This window comes from Solenopsis invicta, chromosome 1 (assembly GCF_016802725.1).
Source record: "Solenopsis invicta isolate M01_SB chromosome 1, UNIL_Sinv_3.0, whole genome shotgun sequence".
In the NCBI taxonomy this organism is placed as follows: domain Eukaryota; kingdom Metazoa; phylum Arthropoda; class Insecta; order Hymenoptera; family Formicidae; genus Solenopsis; species Solenopsis invicta.
In genome coordinates, this window is record NC_052664.1 from 23,741,050 (window position 1) to 23,762,648 (window position 21,599).

General features: G+C 38.4%; 1 protein-coding gene across 16 annotated transcripts in view; it reads left to right on the top strand.

Annotated features, from left to right (window-relative positions):
* Window positions 1-21,599, top strand: part of LOC105193277 (kinesin-like protein unc-104) — a 32,752-nt gene that overhangs the window by 6,194 nt on the left and 4,959 nt on the right. The window contains exons 2-29 of one of the 16 annotated variants that reach the window (XM_039454444.1): window positions 9,190-9,378; window positions 9,478-9,560; window positions 9,642-9,720; window positions 10,040-10,385; window positions 10,469-10,724; window positions 10,826-10,828; window positions 11,001-11,158; window positions 11,268-11,407; window positions 11,849-11,887; window positions 12,641-12,775; window positions 12,912-13,358; window positions 13,446-13,651; window positions 13,731-13,848; window positions 14,150-14,301; window positions 14,641-14,819; window positions 15,441-15,578; window positions 16,574-16,711; window positions 17,032-17,150; window positions 17,233-17,608; window positions 17,686-17,776; window positions 17,871-17,986; window positions 18,060-18,603; window positions 18,681-18,870; window positions 19,598-19,845; window positions 19,913-20,215; window positions 20,692-20,979; window positions 21,156-21,292; window positions 21,377-21,478. In XM_039454444.1, the coding sequence (XP_039310378.1) occupies window positions 9,279-9,378; window positions 9,478-9,560; window positions 9,642-9,720; window positions 10,040-10,385; window positions 10,469-10,724; window positions 10,826-10,828; window positions 11,001-11,158; window positions 11,268-11,407; window positions 11,849-11,887; window positions 12,641-12,775; window positions 12,912-13,358; window positions 13,446-13,651; window positions 13,731-13,848; window positions 14,150-14,301; window positions 14,641-14,819; window positions 15,441-15,578; window positions 16,574-16,711; window positions 17,032-17,150; window positions 17,233-17,608; window positions 17,686-17,776; window positions 17,871-17,986; window positions 18,060-18,603; window positions 18,681-18,870; window positions 19,598-19,845; window positions 19,913-20,215; window positions 20,692-20,979; window positions 21,156-21,292; window positions 21,377-21,478 (5,231 nt within the window). In that variant the 5' untranslated portion in view covers window positions 9,190-9,278. Of the gene's footprint in view, window positions 1-5,221; window positions 5,446-9,189; window positions 9,379-9,477; window positions 9,561-9,641; window positions 9,721-10,039; window positions 10,386-10,468; window positions 10,725-10,825; window positions 10,829-11,000; window positions 11,159-11,267; window positions 11,408-11,848; window positions 11,888-12,640; window positions 12,776-12,911; window positions 13,652-13,730; window positions 13,849-14,128; window positions 14,302-14,640; window positions 14,820-15,440; window positions 15,579-16,573; window positions 16,712-17,031; window positions 17,151-17,232; window positions 17,609-17,685; window positions 17,777-17,870; window positions 17,987-18,059; window positions 18,604-18,680; window positions 18,871-19,597; window positions 19,846-19,912; window positions 20,216-20,691; window positions 20,980-21,155; window positions 21,293-21,376; window positions 21,479-21,599 lie in introns of those variants that run through there. The other 15 variants (XM_039454429.1, XM_039454438.1, XM_039454433.1 and 12 more) reach the window with 15 other exon arrangements.

Below are 21,599 nucleotides of genomic sequence, written 5' to 3' on the forward strand. Positions count from 1 at the left end.
GGAACTAAGTGGAAGGGCGGCTGACTCATTCGTACATATACGTACATATACGTATAATATCGTCATCCTCATTCAATAGCCCCGTTTTTACGGACGTGCTAACAAGGAGACCGTTGACTCGCCTCGTTAAATCTTCTATAACCCGAAATTTCGTTCTCAGAAATATCTTGAGGCGGGTTCCGGCGACGCGGCGACGACGAGCGTCGGCGTCGCGATCTCGCATGTTAAAAGTAATCCGCCCCCAACGGCGGGAGGGGAGGATGGCGGCGCACCCGCCCGCCCGCCGTGTCGTCGCGCGCGAAAAGGGGATGATTTTTGTATGGTTAATCGACGTCGACGTCGAAGGAAATGGGCATCGGGGGACACGGCTTTGGGGCCCTCCCCGATAAACGTGTGTACGGGGACACGTACAGTGTACATGCGCACGCGATCGACGATGTCGTCGTGGGTATCTTTACTTATTGATTGCTCCGTGGAAATTGGCCGGCGCCGCCTGCGTCGCATCGGTCGATCGTAGGGTTGCAGGCTGACGTCACCCGGTCTGCCTCCGCGGGCTATTGATTTTCTCCCTCCCCTCGGACGCGACGCGATTGGTCCATAAACCGAGAAAGCGGCCAGACACGGCCCTGGACCACCACCTTGTTGTCGATCGACGCGCGCACCTTGTACACCTTACATATGTGTAGACATATAAGATATATGCGTGGAAGGTACACGTGCGAATGTGAACGTGTACGTGTGAGTGTGTGTGTGCGCGCGCGCGCGTTACGTTGATTCCAATTCAACCACCCTCCGGTGCTACACCGGTGTCGCGATGCCGCTCGAGAGGTCTGCCGTAGGCAGGAAGAGCCGCCGGGTGTGTTGCGGGGGCGCGCTAAAGCGTATCCGAAGCGCGCTGAAGGAATTCTCGCTCCAGGATGATGATCCAACCATTAGCGATTAATCGGCCTTGGAGCATCCCGCGCACGACTCGCGTTGCTCAGCCTTGATGGCCGGATCGTGCACATCGGCGAACCCGTACGCCATCAACTTTCGTGCGCGCGCGCATACACGCGGGGTTCGGAGGGTGACCTCCAAAGAATTCCTTCATTTCGCGAAATGAGATCTCCCGCGAGAATGCCGCGAGGTGACTTACGCGAGGACATGGTTGAAATTCATGGGCCAAGTGATATCGAAGGGCGGACATACCTTCGAGTTTCATGTAACTTCGGCGAGGTTGCCTGACGGCGACGTGCGTTCTAATTTCACGTTGCCTACTTCTCTCTTCCCCTAGCCACGCAATGTGGACCTATGATTCTCAAACTTGGTCACTTTGTCACGGGACCCTGTTTGAATAGACGAAATTCTTGAGAAGACTAAAACTTTTCCTATTATATGCAACACGTTACACGCTCGTCCAGTTTTTTTCGACGATCTCTCTTCGGAAATTTAATCTGGACATGATTCTCCTCCGAGTATCATGAGAACCGCTATCGCAAATAGGATTATGATCTAATGACGATCTAAAACTTTAATTTAGTATAAGAGGAGCTTGAGGCAGCTCTAATTATGACTGCCGGTGTAACTGACCCCTTAGGACGGTCGTAATTGTAAAATGTCTGCCCGATGAGAAAATCTTTCTCGTGTATGATGTGTATATGAGTCACTCTCTACTCATACTCTTCATGCAGCTTCAACAGAGTGTGTGCGGGTGACCGTAAGAATCGCCTCTCCATCCCTTCTTCGTCACCGACAAACGATGTGTCAATGCGAAGGTCGCGTTTAAAGATTTTACTCAGAATGTAACATTTGCGTGCGCCATTTCAAGATTTTCCGGAGATTCTGGGTGTTTTGAACAATGATCGTCGAAAAACGGTTCTCACTGGAAACGTTCATGCCCAATCTCCGAGATCCAATCTCTAATTGCTAAGATTAACGGGATAAGCAGCGATGATTAATCTTCACGTGCTAAGGGTGGACTATCATACGACTCCCTACGCGATAATCGAATCAATCACTGTCTGACTTTTTTTTTACAAAGGCCCATATATTTAGAACTCCCCAGTGTATATACGCTTAATATCTTCTGAAGGCGTATACAATGTACACGCTTGTTGTAAAAGCTAAATGATAATAATAACCGATGTCTCTCGCAGATGTGTGCGAATATATTCACAAGACAGCACGGAAAATTGTTTCGCATTGTGGTATAAAACCAGACAATAACGCGTTGCAGGGACACGTCCAAAGGACATGTCAGATGTATCTGAAATATTGCGTGACATTTTTCTAGCGTTCTTCTCCGTTCGATAATAATTTATAGGAATTACTAATTCGCGATATTTGCGGAACGTTTGGCGCGCACACGAACGTAATTTCTGTATTATATTCTCTCAAAATTGATTCATTAATAATTACGGAAATTAAGGCATGGATGGAATTAATTCTTTTCCATATCGCCTGTGCGATGTAAAAAAATGAAACCGCTCGTATAAGAGCTCTTTTATAATTAGATTTATTTAATTATTTTAGTTGTTTATTTTATCTTTTCGTTGTGCTGTTTTTAGCTTATATATGACGCCTGTCATTCACACAAATTGGGTCACGTAAAAATTTTAGTGAATACCGACGCGTTAAAACTTTATTAATTTATATAAAAAAGAACGTGCCACTATCGACTTCACCTCACATAACGATGTTATCGTTGCGATTTTTAGATGCTGACAAATATAATCCAGAATAACCTTTGTGTTTGATTTATTGAAATCGCGCGTTTTTAGAGCCGGCTAAATATGTTTATTGTTAACAGAACGGTATCTTCGTCGTTTCTTTTTTATTTTGACATCCGATTGATGATTTATCATGTAAAGCTCTTTAACAAGACAATATATTTAAATCGTTTGTTGATTTATTAGTATGGGGATCTGCCGTTATTTCGGAAATACATGGCCTTTCCTTTCTTTCGCTATTAAAAAATTAATGACATAAATGCAGCCTAATGGAGACTCTTCTTGATCGTGCCTAAAAAATTCATTAAACTTGTTTATGTCAGAGTGCCCCGTTATAATCCCGTTATCAAAATTCACTCGTGACGCGCGTATCTCATCCTAACTATAAAATAGGCTGGGAGTTTAAATGGCTTTTCATTATTATGTACAGGTGACTTACAACACACAAGCGCGATAATCTCTCTGAGATATCCGCTATTCATTGGCGTAAACTAGATAAATATGCACCTGTGGGGCATAAAGTCCACACCCCTTCTGCTGCTTCTACACACATACACACACACACACACACACACACATACGTGAACGCAAAAATATAAGTTTGCTATAAAGCGAAAAGGGTAATGGAGGGCCCTGGTAATGAATGTTACGTACGTCAAAACTGACAAACTTAAATTTTGCTACCCACGCTTTAATTAGTTTTTTTCGGTATTGCGCTTTTGCCCGGATCGGTTCATCGCTGTGGAAGATACTTGCTCCCGCCTACGCGACCCTTGTGTTTCGTGTCCCTAGCCATTCAACGTGGAAATCATGAGCTCGCAGTTGCGCGCGTGGCAGAACAAACATTACAAGACTTTTCACAGAAGTCGCCTACGAGGCGCTCGCGCGCGTGCCACGATATCAACCCCTTCCCCCGCTGGTGGTTAAAATGTGGCACGGTAACCTGAGACACGGGATGCGCGTGCTAGGAAAGCTTTAATTTAATAGGGTACAGAATATTTTTATCCATTCGTGAATATCAAATATAGGTGACGAAAAACATTTTTTATGGGAGATAAAAATGTTACAATGGATTATCAAATTTAACGAAGTTACAAAAAAGGGACAACAACGTAGTGTGTCCACACATCTAGACTATTTATTGTTTGCCGTATTTTTTCCGAAAGGATACGGAAGATCTACAAATAACGGTAGTAATTTATAATTAAACGAAAAAAAGGTGAATTAAAGGTATAAAGGTCACGAAGGTTTAAATTGGAGTTTTTTTTTTAGACTATTTACAGTCTTGAAAGTAGACAATTCTATAATACAAAGAAATAGAATTAATTGATTAAAAATAATATTTTATAATAATGTTAATTATATAGTGCAAACACAAAGAGAATTAATCAATCCGAAATAATATTTATTCGAACTTCAAATACGAAATATAATATGAAACATTTCAATTCGGTCATCTTTTATTTTATAATCGCGAATATGCGTTAAGAAAAACGTCTTCGCGCTTGTAACAAAGCGGACACGTGTCAATTATTTCTATTGACTGATTACACCGAGAGAAATGACTTGGAAATATCGGCCAAATCTTGGTAACTAGTTCGAATTTTTCTGTCATTACTAAAAGTTAGCTGTAATTACTAAAATTTGCTGCAAGATACAACTTTATTAGCTAAAATTCAAAGCGTGCTTTAACACGAGTAGTTAAAATAGTGATAGCCATTTCTCAATATCTTAAGTCCAAATCACACTAGCGATTGAAAATTGAAGATTGAAGATTAAAGATCGAGTTTTGGCCAATCAAAATAAAAGGAGTTAAAATTTCCTTGTCTCAATTAGTCAAATTTCAGTCGCTAATCATCAATCACAATCGGCAATCGCTAGTGTGATTTGAGCTTTACGCGTATTCGAATCGCAATTGTTGATGAGACGTATATTTTGTTACAACAGAGAATATTTTTTAGTTGCTACATTTTAATAAATATTGAGCTTAGGCAGAAATGACAGTGTATAGTAATCCCTATTTTAAAGACACAGCTGCCACGGTTATATTTTAGCTTCGTTGGCTAATCCTCTCTTCGCCTGTTCAGCGGAAATTTCAAGTCCCTCGATCTCGAGAAAAAGGCGCCTCTCTCATAAGGAAATATCGATACCCGCGTCGGTTCGATACCGAGGGGGTAAGAAAGTAGCAGTAGCCTACTAAACTTAAGCGTTCCTATCCCAGACGCGCGCGACTTTGCGTCCTCGACGACGACGACGACGACGACGACGACGACGACGACAACGACGACGACGACGACGATGTACGAAGGCAGCACGCAGGCGCCCTGGTATAACGTCGTCAGCACTCGCCACGACTCGGGGGTGGTGTTGCAACGAGGGTCGCGAAGCGAGGAGCGGCAGACAGCAGGCAGTGCAGGGTGGCTCGTAACTCGTATGCGTGCGCGCGAGTGTACACGCGCTATAATGTCCGTCTACGTGGCCACCGAGATTCCCGCGAGTCGCGGATCGTCCAGCGGATGGCTGACGTAGTGACGTGGAGTTGAGTGGAGAACGCCATCGTACGCGAGAGAAACGCCGCCGTCGTCGCGAGTGCCTCCTCGCCGCTCGCGCGTCATTCTTTCTCCCTTCGCGCGAAAGGGAAAGGATTTCGGACCGCGACCGAGGCGCATCCTCGGGATCACTCCTTAGCCCTCTTCCGGCTTTAGATCTCCTTCCGTTCTCGCCGCCTCGAGAAGAGGTAAGCCTGACGTCCGTACGACGTCGTATCCTCCGAGCGTGGAGACGATCGATCGTAAAAATCCACATATACACACCGTATGCCAGCCGTACCCCGCCTCACACCCCTTCCGGACCTTCCTCCGGCGAACTACACTCGGATACGCCGTCGTATCGATCACGCCGCTGCCGTGATGGATGTTTTGCACGTCGATTACGGGGACGACCTCGCCGTGTGGAAGGGACGTTTCTTCCGGAAACCCGATGACGTTCATTATCCCTTCGACTCCTTCGAGATTCTCGCACTGTAGCCCTTTGTGCGGTCCTCCGCGTGTTTTACCGACCACCATCGAGAAATGGCAGACGCTGCCAGACTGGAGCTCGAAGCTCTTTCAGTCTTTTGTTCTTAACATATTGTCTGCCACACGTTGTTTTGCACATCTTATGCATGCGTAGACCACAGTACAATTTTCATAAATACATGTAATGATAAATTATTGCGTAATGTGATTGATGAAAATGAAATTTATTGTTGAGTAGCACACTTTCCATTTTATATTGTTAATTGTTATCTAGCTATTTACGCAACTCAAAATTTGTTGGATAATATTTTTTACAAACATTTTAAAGAATTTTAACAACACCGGTCACCAGCAGTGGTCATCGTGGCAATCAACGTGTTAATTATGCGCTTGTAAAGTTAACTGGAAAAGAATACATAGATACATAAAGAATTTTACATTATTTAACAAATTATACTGTTTTATATGATATGCATTACTTTTTTCGTTTCCTACCAGTAGATCGAGATATTTCTGTTTTCTTTTGTTTTCTTTTTTTTAAGGGAGAAATCTTCCCTTATTTCGTTATTGTTCCTAATTCCCTTATTTCTTCGTTTCCTTTTCTACCCTTCTAATTATCCTATTCATCCGTTATTTCATTATCCATCTGCTCACAAATAATCTTCTTGACAGACTTCAATTTAAAGCAAGATTAAGAACCATGACCTTTCTTTGAATAGTAATGAATACTTGTTGAGAAGCAAATATAATTTTCTTCTTTGTTAGAAGAAACAAGAAGTAAGCTAAATTAGGTGGTCCCTCCCTGAATCGTGCAAGTACTGAATATTGAGAAGCTCCTCCGTCTCGTTAGCGTCGGTCGGACTCAATTACGCATTCATGCGAATTTTCACGTAAGACGTCGCAACTCCCGATAACTTATTTGCGCGCGTAAATTGCGCATTTCCATGCCTTCAAGTTTAATTTTTTCAAACTTTTAGCAAACGTGTTGACAATCAATTATCACCTGTCGACTCGCAGAGAAATAATATATTGTTTCTAATAATGAACTTTTTAAATAATAATTCAAAATAAAATAATTTTAAAACAATGATTTGTGATAAAACCGCATAATTTGTGTAAACACAATTAAAATCGAGAAAAGCTAATGACGATCATGGCAGAATCTTAGTATTTAAATAATATTTCTTATGTGATTTTATATACAGTTGCTGTATAAATTTAAATTATTTTCAATGGGTTAAAATGGTTTTAAATAAACCAATTTAAATAATACATCGAAAAATAATTTATGTATAATGATATATAAAGTAATACTAACATTTTCGAATATAACATATTGATACATCATATTTATTCAAATTATCGATCTATCCGTACACACACATTTTTCTGATAGCAATACATAGATGAATTACACACACAATGCTCACATCAAGGTATAATGACGTCAATATCACGTTTGTAACATATGACATCCATCATTTGCATTAACAATATTGATTCATGAATATTTATAGAAAATTAAATCCTGACGAAAAGTGAGTTATCGACCACGCACGAACTCGAAAAAATTATTTAATGTACTTCTCAGTACATTAAATAATTTTTTTTTTTTACGTAACTCGATATCGTAAGATTTGATCGAAAGGATAATCGAATATCTGATAAACTTTTGGTTTATTTAAGCTATTTGTTTTGTTCTAATCGACGAATTCTATCGCTAATCAGTCGACATGAATATCACCTCATCTCTCGCAAAAATATGACTTCCCCGGTTGCCTATAAATATAGATCGGTCACGGTACTAATTAATCATTCTCCCATATTCGATAATCTACGTATTTCTGGACGGATCAATGGCCCACACTATTCTCCGACGACGCTTGTAAATATGCTACTATCGATGTCATACATTCAACTAACCGATTGTTGCATAAAATTCGACTAAACTCATTAAAAATTTATTATTTTACAGTACAAAAGGATAGTTATGTAAATTTTGGATTATGCACGTTAAGCATAATCCAAATTTAATAAAAGCGAAATTATTATATAAGTAAATCTTATATAATCCTTAAAAATAAATTTGATATAAAGTGACTGATCTGGTTTCAGTGGTTCATGTCGACGATAAACGAGCCCTGTGTGAAAAATATTTTGCGTATGAAAAAAAGTATATCGTGCATTTTAAATTTAATAAAAGTACATATTAATCTCATATGATTCTTAAGAACGAGTTTGATGTAAAGTAACTAATCTGATTTCAGTGGTTCATGTCAATGATAAACGATCCCTGTGTGAAAAATATTCCGTACAATTTCCGAAAATAATATCTCATGCATATCATTTAAAAACACAGTCTGCGTGGAACCTTTGCCTCATACTGAATTTTTCATTGAGGCCGTTGGATATTTTGGCTGTAAAAAAAAGAAGATAATTATAAAATAATTTCTAATATGTGAATACACAATAATTGAGATATATGATGCAATATTGGTACATTAGGTTTTCTTTTTTATAATGATAATAATGATAATTTTTATAGTTGTCAATCGTTATGAAATACATTTTACTTAACAAATATAAGAAACATAAATAAAAATGCTAATAGCTCCACGCGATGTAAAACAAGTTGCTTTAAGATTAGCACAACACGAAAACGTGTTAATAAAAGCAAATGTGAAACTCTCATAAACCTGATGTAAAATGATCGATCTGATTTTAGTGGTTTCTGTCAACAATAAACAATCTCTGAGTAGAAAAATATATTATGAAAAAAACATACTACACATTTTAAGTTTATTAAAAACACTTGTGACTTTTATATGTTTCTTTTAAGAATGAGTTTAATATAAAGTAATCAATCTGATTTCAGTAGTTCATGTCAACGATAAACGATTCTTGCGTGATAAATATTTCACATATAAAAAAAATATATGTTGCATTTTTAATTTAATAAAAATATGCAAATTTTATACGATTTTCAAGAATTAATTTGATATAAAGTGACCAATTGTTTCAGAGTCATCATGTTAACGATAAACGATCCCTGTGTGAATATTTTGCATATAAAAAAAATTACCGTGCATTTTATACATAATATAAACTTAATAAAATGTGGATCTCATATGATGGATAACTTAATAAAATGTGGATTTTATATGATCCTTCAAATTTAATCTGATGTAAAGTGACCAATCTAGTTTCAGTGGTTCATGTCAACGATAAACAATGTTTCCGTGAAAAATATTCCGCGTGCGAATAAACTGCGCAAACTGCGCGCTATGTTTTTGCTCTTTTCTTATTCAGCTTCGTGGAAAAGTGTTATCGGAATAGTATATTAATAACTAAGATATATTCTTAGATATAGACTATAGAATTTTCTTTCATCGTGTACAAGAAGTAACATATAATAGTAAAACTAATTCGACATACACACTTAACGGGATGTTATTTCGTTGCAGAGAAAGAGAACAAGAGAAGAAATTATTGCCAGTACCGCCGGCTTGATCCGACGTTGAGTTGAAAAAAAGAGAAAAAAAATACTGGAAAAATGTCGTCGGTTAAAGTAGCGGTGAGGGTACGGCCCTTCAACTATCGCGAGATCACTCGTCAGGCACAATGTATAATAGAAATGACGGGGAGTACTACTTGTAAGTACTATTTCTAACACGCAACTGAAAGCGAGCGACTTGTAAAATAATTATTAGTTTATCACGCATATGTTTGACCTGTTACTTTTGCCGTTATAGCCATAACGAATCCGAAAGCTACACCAGGAAGCAAAGAAGCAACCAAGAGCTTCAATTATGACTATTCCTACTTTTCTATGGACGTAAGTGTAGCTTTTGAAGGAGTCATTAACACGGTATCGCTTTATTTAATTGGCGCTTAATTTTTGTCGCTATGATTTTAGCCAAATGAGGAAAACTACTCGACGCAGCTCATGGTTTACAAGGATATCGGCGAAGAAATGTTGGAACACGCTTTCGAAGGTAGTTAATTAATTAACAGATGAATAAGATGCATTGTCTTCTAACAATTTATTTAAAAAATAGAACAATTTAAAAAACTGAACATATGAATGATGTTTTAGATTATAACTAATGCAATAGTATTTTTTATGAAAAAATAATGGTAAATAATTACGTTATTAATGAGTGACATCAACTTTTCTGAAAAACAGTTTTTGAATAAATTTATGAAAATCGCATCATTACCTTTTAAAGTAAAACTTGATTAATCTATGTTGATTTTCTTTATAGATTTTGTATATAACTCTTTATTGTGTCTTGTGATATATAACGTTTGCAGGTTATAACGTTTGCATTTTTGCATACGGCCAAACTGGCGCCGGTAAATCTTACACTATGATGGGCAAGCAGGAAGAAGGGCAGGAAGGAATAATACCACAGATTTGCAAGGATCTGTTTAGGAAAATCAGTTATACGTCTAATGAGCGATTGAAATATTCTGTAGAAGTGAGTTATATGGAAATTTATTGCGAGAGGGTGCGCGATTTGTTAAATCCGAAAAATAGGGGAAATCTTCGAGTAAGAGAACACCCGCTATATGGACCCTACGTCGAAGATCTTTCCAAGCTGGCCGTTTTGTCGTACGAAGACATTCATGATCTCATAGACGAGGGTAACAAGGCCAGGTTGGTTTACGCTCAGTAACTAAAATTTTATAAAAATTATTTTTATAGTACACAATAACACTTTATTGAAAATATTTTTTTAGGACTGTCGCAGCAACCAACATGAACGAAACATCTAGCAGATCACATGCAGTTTTCACGATATTCTTTACACAGCAGCAACAGGACTGTATTACTGGTTTGATGACGGAAAAAGTTAGCAAAATATCGCTGGTCGATCTGGCTGGATCCGAGAGAGCTGATTCGACAGGTGCGAAAGGGACACGATTGAAAGAAGGAGCTAACATTAACAAGAGTTTAACGACTCTCGGGAAAGTTATCAGTGCTCTAGCCGAAATTGTAAGTATTGTACTTTGCTCAAATTTGTGCGTTACATCAAATACTGAATTTATCTTGTATTCATATTATTATTCAACTTGTTTGCCGCTTTGGATTGTCAGGCGGTAAGTTTAATGAACCTAATATTATAGTTTAAAGAGTAATTAATTAGAATTAATATATTATGTATTTAAATAATAATAATTTATTTAACTATTTAATCATAGATAATTGTGTAAATAATTTAACTGCATAATATATGTATAACGAATTTTCGCAAATTTTGTTTTTCTATAGGCAACGAAAAAGAAGAAGAAAGCCGATTTTATACCATACAGAGACTCCGTTTTAACATGGTTATTGCGGGAGAACTTGGGCGGAAATTCGAAAACTGCTATGATTGCGGCAATTAGCCCTGCCGATATCAATTATGATGAGACGCTTTCAACCTTACGGTAATATTTTTTTATTATTCACTATATACTAATTTTTGAAGTTTGAAAATTAATTAATATATAATTTAATTATTAATTATTAGATCTAAGCGATATATTTTATTCTCAGATATGCGGATAGAGCGAAACAAATCGTTTGCAAAGCCGTGGTCAACGAGGACGCGAATGCCAGGCTTATCAGAGAACTCAAAGAAGAGATACAGAAACTACGGGAACTTCTAAAGCAGGAAGGCATCGATGTGCAAGAAGGTAAATTAAGAACGTCGGTTGTTAGAAAATTATTAGAAATTGTTATATAAAATTAAATCAGAGGACTTTTTATAAAAAAAAAGCACATACGGACGAAGACAGATTACTTATAAATCTTATAATACTTTAGAATGAATAATGATTAAATGTAAATAAATCTTACGTTAAAGTCATCTAATTAAATTTATGAATTATGTAGAATATTTAAGTACTGTTGTCATAAGTATCCTAACTCACTTTATCTATTACATCAATTATTGAATAGTACAATAGTAATAATTATATAGACTATAATATTAGAAATTATTTGGAGGCAATCACAACGCACGTGTCATAAACGTGAATTCTTGGCTGCTATAAACTAATTGCAATTGCACAGCGTGCGACAGGCAATTCATTCACATAGTACTCTTCTCTTTGTTTCCCTTGCGCTCGACATAGGGCCAGATGGCAAAATTACATACGAAAAGAAAGAACCTAGTAAGTAAAAAACGCTAGCAATTCACCGCAAGCAAAAACAGCCAAGACAGGCATCTCTTGCGCCTCTTTCGTAGAAATTTCATTGTTTTTGTTTCTTTTATGCGCTCTTATTTCACCGCTAAGCGCATAATACTTGTCAATGGTATATATGTCAATTTCCTTAATTTTGTACGTTTGCTTCGCGAGTTTTTTTTCCATCATTTACTGTATGTATTTGTCCTGTTAATGTCTATCAACTGCGCTTCCTTCTCTCATATTCGGTACAATTAGCTACTTTATTAGCAATTATTCAGAATTTAAATAAATCTAAATCAATGATTGATTATGCTTTCCTTTGTGAAAACAAGAATATCTCTCAAAAGTAAAATCTTGCGTCTATGAAAAAAAAAAAGAAGAAAATATGACAATAAGGATGCCAAATCAATCAAATTCGTTCATAATCGAAAGTGCATATAATATCAAACAGCGATTAGATCATATTTATATTTATTAGATCATGCTGATGCTCTGGAAAAAAGTATCAGTCTGCCAGTTCTTATTTCTACGTTTTTTTTTTTTTTTTTTTTTTATGAATGAACATGTAGCAACAATACCAACTCTACAGCTTCTGGAATACTTCTCTTCATCTACGCCACTGCTTGAATTATGGCTTTTGATGTTTATACGACTCACAATACCGACTTTGACGCAGGCTTGCCATTTTAAATATTATAACCCCGTGTTCTCAGCTCTTGACAATCCTCCATTTTGCAGGGGACGAAATTATCAGAACGAACAAGCGGAACGAAGAAGACAAGGAATCTCGACCGAGGCTTTCGTCTCACACTACTTCCACTATTGCCGAAGAGGCGGTTGAACAATTGCAAGCGTCCGAAAAATTGATTGCAGGTATATAATTATCTTATTAAAATTATTTTGATGCAGCCTTTGTACTCTTACCACATTAATAATCGATTATAAATATTTAGTATAAAAATTAACAAGCTTGTGGTACCATTTTCATCTGATTCTACTTTTGTTTTAGAACTGAACGAAACATGGGAAGAAAAGTTGAAACGAACCGAATCGATTCGCTTGCAACGCGAGGCAGTATTCGCCGAAATGGGAGTCGCGGTGAAAGAGGATGGCGTTACAGTAGGCGTCTTCTCTCCTAAGAAGACACCACACTTGGTGAATCTGAACGAGGATCCGCTCATGTCGGAGTGTCTGATCTATTATATCAAGGATGGATTCACGCGCATCGGTAGCGCTGAAGCGCAAGTGCCCCAGGATATCCAACTGTGTGGCCCACACATACTTAGGGAGCATTGCGTTTTCGAGAACCACGAGGGGATTATAACTCTCATACCGAAGACCGGAGCCTTGATTTATGTCAACGGTCGCGAGGTAACCGAGCCACTTATCCTAACGACTGGTTCACGTGTCATCCTGGGAAAAAGCCACGTTTTCCGATTTAATCACCCAGATCAAGGTATGCGATATTTAAATTTATTTGTTAACGAATCGCAAACATCTATTAAATTAAAAATAATTGAACTTTTGTTTAATAATTGTACAGTACGCGAACGGATAGCGAACGGGTCCCCGGCAGAAACTCCCGGCAATAACGAACCATTAGCAGATTGGAATTTCGCACAGGTCGAGCTATTAGAAAAACAGGGTATCGATCTAAAGGTTGAGATGGAGAAGAGACTACTTGTACTGGAAGAACAATTCCGTAAAGAAAAGGAGGAAGCTGATCAGTTGTTCGAAGAACAGCGAAAGGTACGTATAATACGAATGCACACATCATTTTTTTCTAATTTGTCGTTTAATTGTGCTAACTTATTATTTCTATGAATAGAGCTACGAAGCGCGGATAGACGCACTGCAGAGGCAGGTGGAGGAACAAAGTATGACAATGTCTATGTACAGCAGTTACACACCGGAAGACTTCAACAACATCGAGGAAGATATTTTCGGTGAGTACGCAAAAAGAAAAATGTGTTGCTTTGAGTCTCAATATATTTTGATGAAGCTATGCCTGATCGACTGGGCGTTTTACCTTTATCTTTCACTTCATTCTCCAGATTTAGAAGTATCTTTTACACCATTGAGAGTTTACTGCATGCTACAAAGCCTATAATTATCTTGTCGATAGGACATAGCACATTCTAAATACACTTAACAAAATAACCGGTGTTATTTCATCATACGCTTGGCTTCTCTGACTGTTTTGCCTGGTGATGGCTTGCATTTCAGTCAACCCATTGTTTGACGCAGAGAGCAACTGGACCGAGAGAGAGTTTCAACTGGCCGCTTGGGCCTTCCGCAAGTGGAAATATCATCAATTCACGAGTTTACGGGACGATCTTTGGGGCAATGCGATATTCCTTAAAGAGGCTAATGCTATATCTGTTGAACTTAAAAAGAAGGTACAGTCGCGGATGTACGACGGAAAGTTCTTGGCACTGACTTTCTTTTACTTGCGTTCACCTCTGCACCACATTCCCGTATAACTTTTGAAACTGAACTTTTCTTGATATTGATAACGATGTGAATTACATTTATCCGTATAATCTGTACGTAATCTACGCATATATATTTTTTTAAGTGTAACAATAATCTTTCGCAGAATTATAATAATATTGCGCAGAGAGAGAGAGAGAGAGAGTTTAAAAAAGTGTCTATTAAACATATTAAATAAAAATACCAAGGAAAATTTGGTATTTTTGTTATATAACGGGTTATACTGTATTGATTTTCTCTTCTAGGTTCAATTTCAATTTACCTTACTTACGGACACCCTTTATTCACCACTTCCTCCGGATCTTTTACCCGTCATGGACGAAGAAGAGGAGGATGAAAGGCCATTTCCACGCACGATCGTTGCCGTCGAGGTCCAAGATATGAAAAATGGTGCTACACATTATTGGACGTTGGACAAATTAAGGTTTGTTTCATTTTATATTTTACGATACATGCTGTATATTTTTACGATAACGCTTATTTAATCAGTATTCGTGCTTGGTACAGATGAAACATATTCTACCTCTAAGAACTAATTTTATCATAATCATTCATCAATTTGCCGAAGAAATTGACAATACTCCGTGGAGTAATTTTGAAATTATAATAACTTTATCAAATTATCAAATGTATACATCTTACAGCATGTGTTCTATATTATACTATTCCTCATCATTATAACTGAAAATCTTTTTCTTCATACAACATTCGACAATTTCTTTTGTTTCGCTACCGTCGCACGAATGCATTTCTCACGTACTCAGTGAAAACAATGAGGATTATCAGCCTGTGTCGAAAATGATACCAAGATTAAACATTTGTATATACATATAATTCATATAGTCGTGAGACGGCCAAAAATTTTTCTGCGCGCGCTACGCATTGAGCAAGAAGCTTAAGATTAGCACGAGTTGAATTTTGAGTCGCGGATTTTTTCGCAACTCAAACGAGAAATTTGCAGCTTACTATAAGTAAGACTCCGTCCATATTCGGCTAAAGGGATTGCATGGCCCACTCACGCGAAGTAATACATGTTGACTTGTAGACAGCGCTTGGAACTGATGAGACATGTGTACAACGAGGACTCGAGCCCCAGCACTCCGGAGGCCAAAGAGGATATTTTCCAATGCCTTACAGTCTACTCTAATCCGAAGTTCTCGCTCGCAAATCTTTTGCCTTCGAGGTTGGTGCTCGAACGTGCTTCGAGGCTCTCCTCTTATCGCCACTGTAATACGCTTTAAACGCCCTCGGCCTCGAAGAATCCCACTGTGGCTGATGCAAAAGTCGTTTTTTTACCGCCGTGCGTTTTGTCGTGTTTTGCTCTTTCTGTCTTGAGAAGCTTCCTCGATTCATGGTAATGCCGTGCCTTCCGGCACGAGTACAAGCGAAACGGAGCTTTGCACTTTGAGCTCGTGAAAGTTTTCGGTGAATTTGCATGATTTCTTTTGACTCGTAATTCAGACTCAACGCGAATCAGAATGAGACTCAAGAATGAGTATGAGTATCCCCTCGCCAGAAGTTACGCCATCGTTTACGCAGCACCGCTTCTGCTGCTGCTGCTGCTGTGAACATTTCTTTAGTCTGTCATATTCTCTATGCTGTCTGAATGTGAAGAAAAGCGTTTCTCGTCGCATTCTATGCACGTCTTGTCTCAACACCGACACATCTTCTAATTACCTTCCACTGAGCTCGTGTCCTCACTATCTCGCTTTCCAACTTTGTCATGCACGTAAATCCGATACATATAGCTCACAAAAGCGATAATGAAAAAAAAAGAAAAGAAATGTCAAACGCATAAACGGAAGGCTTGAGAGTCTATATTTTATAACAAATATATGCGTGTTTTCATATTTTATTATTTATTATACAACGCTTGCTTATGAATATTACAAGCATCATTATTTGTTCTCATTGTAGAAACAAAATTTTTCAATGGAGAAAGTTGCTTAAACTCCGTGTATGTGAATATTATATATAATTTGATATAATAAATGTTCCGATAAAGTACATTTATGAAAAAGTCAATGAGGTTGAATACCAAAAATATCCAAAGAAATCTGAAGAAATTTTTGATAAGTTAAACACACTGTGACTATTTAAATATGAGTTACGATCGCATTCGCATAACTTCTTGCTACTCGGAAATGGTACTGAACATTAGTTTCGTCTGCTTTTCAGGCAAAGGCTGGAATTGATGCGCGAGATGTACCACAACGAGGCTGAACTCTCACCTACATCTCCAGATTTCAATATCGAATCGATCACAGGAGGCGATCCATTTTACGACCGCTTTCCGTGGTTCCGCATGGTCGGCAGGTAAACGAACACGATTCGGATACAATATTACGATAGCTATCTGATTTCTTCTTTTTTTGCTTTCAATTACAAAGTTCAACAACAATGTAACATCAGAATAGAATTAATTATTTTCTGTAGTTTTTTTTAGATGCTATGTGAAAATAGCTTTATTGCAACTCTAATTGCAAATTTCTCAAAATTGTGACATGAGCAATTTGGTAACCAGATTCGTACTCAGCATCCAAGAAATTATAGGAAATGACTACTTTTATTCTGTTCGAAAAGTTATTTTTTGTTGAATTGTATTTGCTAATTTGTTTTTACATCAAAATTTTCAGATCTTTTGTATATCTGAGCAACCTCATGTACCCGGTGCCGTTAATTCACAAAGTAGCCATCGTGAACGAAAAGGGCGACGTTAAGGGTTACTTACGAGTTGCTGTACAGGCCGTAGTTGGTACGTAATCCGTAGCCAAGAATATGTCTATGTTCCGCGTCTGTCGTGTATATAAGATGTACATAACGAACCCTTCTTCCAGAAGAGGAAAACAGTGAATACTCAAGTGGCGTCAGACAATCAGCACGAATCTCCTTTGAAGATGACTTATTTGGCGGGCACAAGCATAACAAGCGTAGCTCGCTTCTGGCTCAAACTCTAGAGAAAAATCGGCAGATTTTGCTGCACGAGGAACGCGTGGTTGAAGGGCACAACGAGATCAATCAGAAGGACATGAAGGACGAAGATGATATAGGGGATGCCGACAGTGGCAGAGGCGACAGTTCGGTCTCGAGCGACATGAAGGAGGAAGAGTTGCCGGATCACTTGCAACCTGGTGCAGAATTCACTTTTAGGGTAACGGTCCTACAAGCTATGGGCATTTCCACGGAATACGCTGACATTTTCTGTCAGTTCAAGTAAGTGCGAGCGTGCCTAGCTGCTTCGACTTATCTTAACGTACCGTGTGACCTGCAACCTATAATTATTTTTGCAGTTTCTTACATCGGCACGATGAAGCTTTCTCGACAGAGCCGGTAAAGAACACGGGCAAGGGTAATCCACCCGGATTTTATCACGTACAGAATGTAAGTTGAAAACTACTATCCTGCTCTATAGGGTCGTGATAAATCTTTGTCGAAGTTAAATTATGTTGATCATAATATTTTTTATTTCATACAGATTACAGTCACGGTTACTAAATCCTTCTTGGAATATTTGAAGACTCAACCTATCGTCTTCGAAGTGTTTGGTCATTATCAGCAACATCCGTTGCACAAGGATGCGAAACTAGAATAGTGAGTATTAATCATAAATTCTAATAGACTTTGCTTAAGAATATTTTATAAGCACATTTGCGCATTCACATAGCAGCGTACGACAGCCACCAAAAAGGATGCTTCCGCCATCCATACCGATTAGCCAGCCAGTTCGTTCGCCGAAATTCGGGAGTGTTCTACCGTCTCCTAGCACGTCGCATGTGCACGCCAAGTACGACGTGCTGGTGTGGTTTGAAATCTGCGAATTGGCACCAAACGGCGAATACGTGCCATCAGTAGTAGATCACAGCGACGATCTGCCGTGTCGTGGACTATTTTTGCTTCATCAGGGAATACAGCGACGTATACGAATCACTATTGTGCACGAACCGGCCTCCGAATTGAGGTGGAAAGATGTACGCGAACTTGTGGTTGGCCGCATTCGAAACACCCCGGAACCAGAGGAAGAAGATAATGATTCGTCTGTGCTTTCGTTGGGTCTATTCCCAGGCGAATATCTCGAAATTCCTGGTGACGATCGAACCATGTTCAGATTCGAAGCAGCCTGGGATAGCTCCCTGCATAACTCAACTTTGCTCAATCGAGTCACGTCTTACGGAGAGCAAATCTTTATGACCATCTCTGCGTATCTCGAGGTACGTATTGAGTATTTGAATTATTTATTATGCAAGAATATCTATTTTAGTCTTACTCTCACTTATATTGGTTTTAGCTGGAGAATTGTGGAAGACCTGCGATTATCACGAAAGATCTAAGCATGATCATCTACGGCAGAGACGCGAGAGTTGGACCACGCTCGCTTAAACACCTATTTAGTGGCAGCTATCGCAACCAGGAAGCAAATCGGCTCAGCGGTGTCTACGAATTGGTGCTACGTCGTTCTTCGGAAGCAGGTAGCCCAGGTTTGTTATGTCTAACCATAGCGTAGTCCCGTGTTCTACTTACTATTCACATTCAGATAGAACGAAGTCTCAATTTTCAGACTATACTATTCCCTTTGTGACATAATTACCAGAGGTGGGCGTAATCGATTATTTTAGTAATCAATTATTTAAACAATTTCCATAATCTTAATTGCAGAGTAATCGATTACTTTGATAATCGTAATTACTGGTAATCATATTGTCCAATTACTAAGTAAACGTTTAATTACAAAGTATAATTATCAGTAATCATAATTACGAATGTAATGGATTAGGAATTATTTAAGTAATTAATTATCAAAAATACATTATGTTACATCTTTTATTTTTACACTTTGTATTTCTATTAATAACTTTAGTAAATATGAGTGTAATCGTAACAAATTATAATTACAATTTTACTCTAATCATAAGTCTCTTAATAAATCTTCAAAATATGTTCAAAACAATACTTTTTATTTGAAAAAAAAAGAAGAAGCTGTGCTAAAATATAATTGAATTATTTTCAAGTTGTAGTAACGTTGGTTATTCCGATTCGGAAATATTGATCTTAACATAAAAGAACACAATAGTTTTACTACACTATCATTCAATATTTCTTCAATTATTATTTTGTAAACAATAATTATTTTATACTCACACTGTTGGCTCTTTCTTCTCTTTCTCAATATCCTCCTATATCCCTTTTCCCTTCCTATTAATTTAGGAGTTCAAAGACGTCAACGTCGCGTCTTGGATACGAGCTCCACATACGTCCGGGGCGAGGAGAACCTGCACGGATGGAGACCGCGCGGAGACAGTCTCATATTTGATCATCAGTGGGAGCTCGAAAAGTTAACAAGGCTAGAGGAAGTGGAGAGAGTGCGGCATACATTGTTATTGCGGGAGAAACTCGGCATTGACAAAATACCATTCTGCAATAAACCTCTGCACGACTTTACGAAGAGCGAAAAGGTAATTATACATTTTATGTATTTTCAAATGCAATAGAATTGTATATAATAATCTCAATTTGGTACAGGATGTCTGTAATATGGTGGCGAAGGCCACGAACGAGCCACATGCCAGCCCGGTGAAACTGAAACGTTCGACGAGTAAAGACGTTTACGAACCTTGGGAAATGACCGAAAGAGAGCGCGAATTGACGACCAAGTACATTAAACTCATTCAAGGCAGAATCCCGAGCAAGGAACCGATATTACTCTCCGATGTTTCACCTGGCGAGGACACTATAACCGATTTATCCACATCTATGATGTCTTCAGTCATATCGTCCTCATCTCAAGAGTCAGTATATGCGAGAGATAACGATTTCTTTGAGCAGGTAACCCTCCCTGCATGCCTCTGAGTGCTCTTGCTAGTAGCGGTTGTCCATGCTTTGCTTATTAATTATTACATTCCTTTCTAAAAAAGGACAATATCAGAAATTTAAAAAAAAACTCTATTTGTTTATTGTCGAATATTCTTGGTACGCGGATATAATTTTGTTAAAATTCGATACATGCTAAGTAAGTGAAACATCAATGATGATTCCGAATGCTTTGAAACAATTTGAAAAATCAAAACGGTATAGTAATCCTATTTTTACACTCGTTGCCGTGTAAAGCGGCGATCGATTCACGCATTTTTTCAGCTTGGTTTTCAACACAAATTATCGCGCTTTTTCAAATCGATTCAGACATCTGCTTTTGCATTCGTTCGTTTCAACGTGGCATTCGAGACTCGAATGTCTCGACGTGCCGAGACAACCGTCAGCACGATTGGCTCGTGGTCGAGGTTATGCTGGAGTGTTACTTGCAGGCTGCTGATATAATAGTATGGAGCAGGTCTAAGTCGTGCCTCCTTAGGTTGAGCTCACCGGAGAGGGCTAGGTTGCAAGAACTCCAGGAGAGTATATTGGCGAGCGAGTCGGCTAATCAGACTTGCACTGTCGCACCACCGCCGCTCGGATCATCCTCGCCGTCGAAGGAAAATTTGGTGTTATATGTACCAGAGGTGGAAGAGATACGTATTAGTCCGGTCATCGCGCGGAAGGGTTACTTGAATGTTCTCGAACACAAGACCAATGGTTGGAAGAAACGTTGGGTGGTACGTCCGCCGTTAAATTTAACTAATTAGAAAGAAAAGAAAAGCATGTTTAAATATAATTAAATTATTTTCAAGTTGTATTATGATAATATCGATTGTTCTGATTCTAAAATAATTGATCTTAACATTAAAAGATCTTTTTTTAATGCCCACGTATTTCTTTTTTATTGCTTCAGGCTGTCCGCCGACCGTATGTTCTCATTTTCCGAGAGGAGAAAGATCCTGTCGAGAGGGCATTAATTAATTTAGCTACAGCTCAAGTCGAGTATTCCGAGGATCAGCTGGCCATGGTGAAAGTGCCGAATACTTTCAGGTAAATTATTTACGAGTAAAGAAGTAGATACACAATTATATGATGTGTACTGAATTATATGATATGTACTGTCTGTCTATGCAGTGTCGTTACCAAGCACAGAGGATACTTGCTACAGACTTTAGGCGATAAGGAGGTCTACGACTGGCTGTATGCGATTAATCCTCTTCTAGCTGGTCAAATTAGGCATGTATAATAGCATGAATTTATCTCATCCCATTTACTTTAATACGAATCAAAACTCTCGCGCAACTAATTATCTCTTGGAAACTTATTACTTGATATACGCAAATTATGGGAACAATAG